Raw genomic sequence first — 8,710 nt, 5'->3', positions numbered from 1 at the left:
TGGTCGATCCTATTATTTTTAAACTTCAAACTTCATTTGTTTTCCATTTTGATAAATTCTCACTGTTGAAAATTATATTTTTATATTTTAAATAATTTGCAATTTCAGGAAATATGTTTTTATATTAAATTTGTGTTTTCTACTCACGACTAGCTAGCGCGGACGCGCGAACTTTCGAGTGATAGATAGATAGAGAGAGAGACAGACAGACAGACATATAGCTCGCTCCGGCCAGTCATGGTATTAGCTGTCAGTAGCCAAAGAATCGACAGGCCAGCAACAGACAGACAGATACTTCACTAGCAGTGAGCACTTTCACTTCTGACAGCTAATAGCATGAGTGCCGAATAACATATTTCTTCGGTGTTTAAAGGCGTTATGAGAATTAATTAATGGGTCTATTGAGAATCGAAACCAAGTCACGGATAAGACCAAGTAGCTCACGAATCTATGTATTATGGTAGGGACTACATTACGTATTGCTCAGAGACTATGAGAAATCAAGAAAAACAAGAGAACTTACGTTAAAATCTAGAAAAACTGCAGCCAAGATTTCAAGACATAATAGTCATTAAAGAAAACTTGATTCAACAAATTATATCACAATTAAAATAATAATAATAATATTTTTTTTTTTTGCATGTCTGAAGTCTTTAAAAAAATGTATGCGATGAGGTATGACGTTCATACTTTAGCTCGGGGAAGAATTCAAAAAAAGTTAGTTGGGAGCTTTACCTCTTCCCGGGGTTAGAGTTGATCGAGTAGACATGAGTAAAGGCATTCTAGCCATGACCATCCCATCTTTTTGTATATCTAGGGTTACGTTCTTTCATGAGCCACGTTTTCTGAGACGGTGGGGTGTGATTTTGAGAGATTTGACTGCTACCTCTAGCATGTCATAGAGGTTCCCTTGTAGGAGTTCTTATGACTTTCGCGTTCAATAATGTACCGAAATCAATTCAGTGAACTGTTACACCTATATATAAATACGGATTTTTTGTTTAACCAAAACATAAAATAATTATGCGTCTGAGTTCAAAAACTAAAATATGTACATATACTTTTAAAGTCTAGAATCTGATTTATAATTCTAAATAACGGTTGTGTAAATACCCACCCCTCTCTCTCTCTCTCTATATATATATATGTACATATATATGCATATACTCATACATTGTTTGTATATATATATATATATATATATATATATATACTTCAAATTTTGGTACAAGTTCAGCAAGTTCGGAGTAGGAGGCAAGTCGATAACATGGACTCCAGTGCTCGACTGGTACTTATTTTATCGACCACAAAAAAGAAAGTCAACCTCGGCAGAATTTGAACTCGGAACGTAAAGACAGACGAAATGCCGTTTAGCATTTTCCCCGGAGAACGATAACATAAAGGTATAATATATCTCATTTACATCTAATATATATAAAATTGACATTCAAATATCAATTTAAAAAATATTTCTGGAAGCGAAAAGAAGAGTAAATATTGTCTATCATATTTTATTTGATGCAAAACCCACATTTAAATATAATCCTTTATAAAAACCATTCAAAATAGCACTTAAAAACTAAGCATTTACTGATAGACTATAATTAAACAAAAAAAAAGTTATATTTGCAATAGTTTCAATTTCGAAGAATAATGATTTGAATTGGTTCTTCCCATTTGTTCCTAGTGACGACTCATTAAGGCGATGACAAAGGTATTATGTGCTTAACTACCAGTAGAATCACAGAGCTATTGTGTTGAAATAATCAGTGAGAAAGATACAAACAAACACCAGGTGTTGGAGGGAAAACAGTCTGTTTATATTCCAGACGTAAACATGAAAGTAGATCAGGCAAGCAATTCATAAAAAAAGATGTCTATAGTATATATTATACAACGCTGTTTGATACATTTGGTGTCTTTATAATATCCACACAAGTAAAATAAATGTAAGAGCATAGACAGCACAATAATAGGTCAAACATTTGAGCCTACATGTGAGGTGAAAGTGATGAACATAATCACACACAATACTTAAACACACTATTGTTCAAGTAAATGCTATTGACCTCCATCAGTCAGCTTGCCTGTGATTCAGCAGTCGTTTTAGAGAAGAGCTTCCCCCTATTATTGTGAGCAATGACTGCTAACTGAAAAAAAAAAAGAGAAAAGAAACCCCAGCAAAGATGTAAAGTGATCTGTCAAAATGGGAATCCCTACCCCCCAGCACTTCATTTTAAAAAGAGGAAATTACACTAAAACGAAAACTGGATTTATATTGTGAACGCCGTGCAATGTAAACAAAAGTGATATAACTATACAATAGAGACCCATCGAATTTGTTTCTTCCAAACTTTGAAAAGTTGCATTTAAAAAAAATTGAAATTTATAGATAATCGCTTTCGATATAGTACATTACAAATAGGTTCGTAAAATGTAGAAAAGAAAAAAAAATTCATATCTCTCTCCTAGTCCTCACACACCTTCAACTTTTTTACCACCAGTTTCCTAACTTTAGCATTCATTATTCCTTTTTTTCGGATTTATATGTTTAGATAATCAACAACACGTAAACGACACCTTCGACAACGTATTTCTGTAAAATATCATTAAAAAAAAACATGTAATTTTAAAGAGTGTTATGAAGAAACGAAGTTGGAAGAGGTAGGGGATGAGATCCAAAACTTTAAAAAATGTCAACATACTTGTAATCTACATGAAAACGTATCTCTGCAAAGTTTCACTAAAAAAAATATGTACATTTCAAAGAAACAAAATATGTATATTTCATAGAAACAACGTCGGTGCCATCTGCAAGTATCTCAATAAGAGATATACCACATCAAGGAAGAAAAAAAAAGACAACACTTAATATAACGAAATGATGATAACAACGATATTAATTATCCTAGCACATGCAACTCGCATCACTACTTAATGAAAGGAATTCAAAAGAAAAGGAATATTCCCTAAAACTCACTCAAAATATCTTTGGAACAATAAACGATAAGCGATTACTATTTGACAAATAAACAAAATATGGGAGAATGGAGAAAGAGAAAGTACCTCAGGTGGGTGGGAGTTGAGAGACAAAGGTGAGACTAGCAAGAGGATAAAGAAATAAGGGTATCCTCACTTTTATATCCTTAAATTCATACTGATCCTATATAATACACACACACGTGTGTGTGTACATATTCGTATATTTCATTGTTGACTAATTTCACTTTTAAAAAAAAATTTGAGTGATTATTTTGTTTTAAAATATAGTTTCAATAAAGAATTTTAGCTTAGTTGATATATTTTTTAAGGCGAATACCTTAATCTAACACCAATTAATTAGTTCGACACCTGTTTACTGTGGGTCGACTTAAACTTCTTACCTTTGATAAAATTGCTGCTGCAAACTGTTGGATGTGTTCGCCTTAAAATATCAATTAACGAAGCTAAAATTCTTAACTGAAATAATAAGTAATAAAAATAATCACCCATATTCATAAACACATCGAAACCCCGGCTCCTAGGGAGCTAAGAGCGAAATAAACATAAATGCATATATATATATATATATTTTTAATTTATTTTTGGGACTGTATAACAGTCCCATATTTTTTAAGACCGTAAGACAGCCGGAAAAATAATTCTGTTTTGACACATTAAACAGATGGTGTTTATAAACAAGGAAGGACAACAAGGCTTGGCCTAATCGGCAGATAACATAGAGATCAATTTTAAATCCATTTTGCTAATTGCATTTTCGGTTTTGCTTTTATTAGCAACTAAGATTGCTATTATTATTGTTTATTTTGCGGTCGTGTAACTGCAAACATAAATAAAAACATGTAGGAAATATATTGATACTTACGGAGATAGCCAGGTAATATACAACTCTGGGCGGTGGAGTGTCTTGTACCGGCTGTTGGCGGGCTTCTTTCTGATTGGTCAATCCCAAACAATTTACTAATCGCTTCTTCTGATTGGTCTAAATACAGACGCCTGTGTAATGAATGCGCTGATCTTAAAGAGACCGTTACTCCTGCAAAAATTCATTTCATATTTCTTTCGTTTACACACACGCTAACACACATATACACACACACACACACACACACACATAATTACTATTGATGTGTGTAGGGGAACTAAATGGATGAGGGCAGCTTATTCTAATTATGAATTTAATTGTGTAGTAATTTAGGACAACTTCAAATAAAGGAAAGGTAGATTGCAGTTATTAATCTAAACAATCGAAACAATGTAGTAGGGAAAGAGTTATCTTCCAGTAAGCTACACCTGATTTCTGTTTGACGTTTTATTTTTTCATGAAACAACACAGATAACGTTTTTGAGAAAAGGAAATATTTAAATTAAAGACAAACTTGAAACATTTTACATGTTTCACTTTTGTGGGGTGGTTCATTTATATATGTAGGGTTTTGTAAGTGTATGCATATATGAATATGCACTCACATGTGCATATTTACATATGCATATATTTGTATGTATGTATGTGTGTGAATATACATATATGTTTGTGCAGAGATAGATAGATAGATAGATAGATAGATAGAAAATATAAAAATTCTTGCATCAAAGATCAAGGAGGCCCAAAGAGGACTCAATACGAGTTCAAGATAATTACATGGCAATGTACACACACACACACACACACACACACACACACACACACACACACACACACAAAGTTCTCTTAATTTTCACACGTTAAGAAAAGATAAACAGACATTGATTTTGTGTCTTTATCTCTGAATTATTTTGATATCCAGGACAAAAATCTACAGTTCATTATCGCAAAACTATATTATAAAAAAACAAAAGATTTCAATCCCATTAAAAAAATATTTAAATAAATACTATTAGTTTCCTTAGACGCAATGTCACGATTTTATAAGATGATGCATAACTGACGAAGAGAATGCCTTTTCTGTAAAGCGTTAAACATACAATTTGGATTAGCCCCCAAAATTAAACTGAATAGTGGAATCAATTCAGCTACACTTTATCTTTTCTATATGGATTTACATGTGTTTAATTAATACTGTTTCTTTATTTTTAAAAATCAAACATAAAGATTTTAATATCTTAGATGTGACTTAAGTAAAGCAGTTTAATCAGGAATCGAAACCATATTATGGACGCTGTTCACCAGTGAGCTCAATTGTTCGATGCATGGAGACAGACATAAAAGAGTTAACAAGGAAACCCACAACATTAATCGCACAACATGCAAACAATTTCCCTTAAATTACACCCTACTCTCTTTAATAAAATAAATAAAAAAACCATAGAAAAGGACATTTGGATAAAATATGATTCTAGATGCTGTATGCATGGAAATAAAAACTGGATCAGAGTTGATCTAGAGCTAAACAACAATAACAACTCCGACATAAACGATAATGGATTGAATTCACACAACAGCTGAACATATAAAAATTAAAGAAGCCATAAACACATAATAGCGATGCGGGGAAAGAGGACATTAATATGGAAGTGGAATTCCCTCCCATTAAAATACTTATATAAAGTAACTAACATCATTTCTTTACCTGCTTCTTTCTCTCTTAATCCCCGACTCTCTGTCTTTTCCTCTCTTGTTCTCTTCCCCCTCTCTGTCTCTCCTTCTTTCTTCCCCCTTCTCTCTTCTGATTTCTCCTTTTTTTCTACTTTTAAATATAAAATTTTCGTTTCCTCCCTCCAATTTGCAGCTTTGTGTTAATGTATCAAATTACTTCGTCTCATTGAAAGAATTAAGGATTGTTAAGAATGTTCAACGCGCGTATGTATAGTGTGTGTGTGTGTGTGTGTGTGTGTGTGTAATAATTTCCTTTTTCCTATTTATGTTACATTTTCTTTAATAGTTGATATTTCATCATCGTTTGGATTACTAAGGACACTATCTTCATTGTGTATTTACCTCAAATTTCAACATGACAACCTAGCAGAACACTCGTCATTTATTCAGACTTCCTGCTACTTCCAGCCATGCACTGTACTTTTTCGAAGCACCCGTTTACATTGAAGTAAAGCAGAGAAAGTTATAGATTACGTTTTGACCACGTCCATAGTCTAAATCAGGGGTCGGCAACTTCTTTGCCTCCACGGGCCGGATCGAGTATTAATGACTGATAGCGGGCCGGACGAAGGCCATAAAAGAATAATCATGGAAAATTACACAAGCTAAAATTTAATCACAAGTGTTGACTATACTTAAAAATAATTTGTATTAACCACAGATGAATGTAGTAATGGAAAAACTTCATCTATTCAATTTAAGACATTGTTGGAATCATTAAAAAAAAATTTTAATACATAGCAGCCAAAAAATTAATGGGAAACGATGTTTTTTGTTCCTTGAAAGCTTGTCAATAAGCTTCAAACTTGTTGATGCCAAGAACAAGATATTATCAAGATGATTATCAGTTAATCTTGTTCTCAAATTGTTCTAATTTTGCTTCAATTTAGAAAATAATTGCTCACACTGATAAGTGCTTCCAAACAAAGATGCCATCTTTTTTGCAGGATTCATTAAGTTGGTATGCTTCCCAGTTGGAAAAATATATTTTGCACAGAAGTCAATCAATGAAATTTAGACCTCACACCCTGCATATCAATCAATTCCATTTGAAAACATTCTGATACTGTCTCCATCTCCACATAAAATGGTGTAGCAAACAGTTTAAACTGATTTGCATGCAGACGAAAGTCAACAAAACGTGATGCAAGTTCATTTCTCAAATCCTGGATTATATTCATAAATACCTTTGAATCCTGTGGTTTCCTTCCTTGAAATGATGGATAATGTGCATAATTTTTATTTCAAAGTTGATGTTCCCACAACTGTATCTTTTTTTCAAAGGCAACAATATGGTTATACATTTCATTTACGAGCTGAGTTTTACCTTGAAGTTGTAAATTTAATTTATTTAAACGAGTCACAATATCCACAATAAGTGCCAAAGTTGCAAGCCAATCAGGATCTCGAAAATGTAAACTATCCACACGTTTGCTTTCGAGAAATATCGCCACCTCTTTGTGTAAGGCAAGTACTCTTTGTAGTATTGATCCTCGGCTAAACCAGCATACATCGTAGAAATAAGCAAGGTCACCATATTCTGCCTCAGTATCTAGCAAAAACTGTTTAAATTGATGATGAAATAGGAGCAGATTCACGGCCTTCACAACAATATCCATAACATTCTTAAATTTCAAAAACTTGACACACAATGTTTCTTGATGGATAATGCAATGAATTTTAACAAGTTTATGTGTGAGTCCAAGGCTTTCTATATGTACTTGTAGTATTGCATTTTTTGTCCTACCATTGCTGGGGCACCATCAGTTGTGATGCCAATTAGTTTCGAAAAATCAAACTTCATTTCTGATATCATTTTCAACAAAGCTTCAAAGATATCTGCTCCGGTTACGGCTTCCTTCATAGGAATTAACTGAATAAATTCTTCAACGATCTGAAAAGGTGAAGTCACTCCGAGCATAAAGACAGCAAGTTGTGCAGTGTCACTTAAGTCTGTACTCTCATTGACTGCAATTGAAAAATATTGTAATTCACTGCAGGTGTTGATTAACTGATGTTTAACATCTGCCGACATTTCTTCAACCCGCCGTGTGACTGTCCTCGGAGATAGGCTGATAGTTTCAAATAAAAAAATGTTTCTGGACAAATAATATCCAACACTGCCAATAAGCAGTCTTTTAAAAAGAAAAAATCACCATCTCTAAAAGGTTTCATCTTTTCAGCAATGCATTTTGAGACTTCATAGCTGGCAATTGTATTTGCCACATTTTCACTTTTTCTGTTTTTAAAGAATGACGTTTGTTTTTCCAAAACTAGACTTCAACCGCTCAACTTCATATTTCCATGCTTGTCTAGTAAATGTCCTAAAATTTTCACAATAGTGTGTCTCATAATGTCACTTAATATTTGCTACCTTCACAGTAATGCCTTCTAGATATATGAGACAAATCAGGTTCCCACTGTGCTCAATGAAGAAATAATCTAATGTCCAAGTTTCTTCGAAAATTCGGCATTCAGCATCTACCTTGCTTCGTTTTGCATTCATGGTCCTCGAAATTTTTTCCTACGAACAAAGTTAAAATTTAAATTAATAATTTTACATCTGAATAATTCTATTTCTTTATTGTATTCGAAAGCCTCATCTCACGTATTACAATTATATCTTGTCATAATGTGGTTGATAATGATGATGATGATGATAAAGGTGGAAATAGGCAAATAGGCAAATAGTATGGTGGCAAGGACAACAAGAAGAAACAAATGAGATTTTAAACGATGACAATAACTGTATTATTTGAAAAATACAGTAATGAAATAAATCTTGTTGGAGAAGAGGAGATGTGTAATAAATATAACAGAACAACTTGTTTTAAATCTTTGCGTGAGAGATATACAGTAACAGTACCAAATAGTAATATTTATATGCCAACAGAATGTGACAGTCCTATAAAGGACGATGTTACTATTGTTATAGCCTCAGGAAAACATCTTTTCCAGCTGGCTATCGACACAGTTTGTATCTGTATAGTATTCGCAAGGGAGGTCATTGCTCCCATCTCTAGTCTTACGTGATACTCACAGATTCGGGTTTCTAGGTGGTTACCTGTCCTCAGGTAGAGATGGGAGCGATGACTTCTCTTGCGAACGCTACAC

The 8,710-nt window shown here is 33.2% G+C and overlaps 1 protein-coding gene across 5 annotated transcripts in view; it reads right to left on the bottom strand.

Moving 5' to 3' along the window:
• LOC106880238 (delta(14)-sterol reductase TM7SF2) overlaps positions 1 to 5,739 on the bottom strand; it is a 31,563-nt gene extending 25,824 nt beyond the window's left edge. Inside the window, exons 1-2 of one of the 5 annotated variants that reach the window (XM_014930101.2) lie at positions 5,558 to 5,739; positions 3,866 to 3,996 (exon numbers count right to left, since the gene is read on the bottom strand). In XM_014930101.2, the coding sequence (XP_014785587.1) occupies positions 3,866 to 3,996; positions 5,558 to 5,562 (136 nt within the window). In that variant the 5' untranslated portion in view covers positions 5,563 to 5,739. Of the gene's footprint in view, positions 1 to 735; positions 1,096 to 3,383; positions 3,508 to 3,865; positions 3,997 to 5,557 lie in introns of those variants that run through there. The other 4 variants (XM_052971712.1, XM_052971711.1, XM_052971709.1 and 1 more) reach the window with 4 other exon arrangements.
• Between the last annotated feature and the right edge of the window lie 2,971 nt (positions 5,740 to 8,710).

Source organism: Octopus bimaculoides, chromosome 11, assembly GCF_001194135.2.
Source record: "Octopus bimaculoides isolate UCB-OBI-ISO-001 chromosome 11, ASM119413v2, whole genome shotgun sequence".
NCBI classification, from domain to species: Eukaryota; Metazoa; Mollusca; class Cephalopoda; order Octopoda; family Octopodidae; genus Octopus; species Octopus bimaculoides.
Note: the sequence above shows the minus strand (reverse complement) of the source record. Positions and strands in the feature narration are given on the sequence as shown.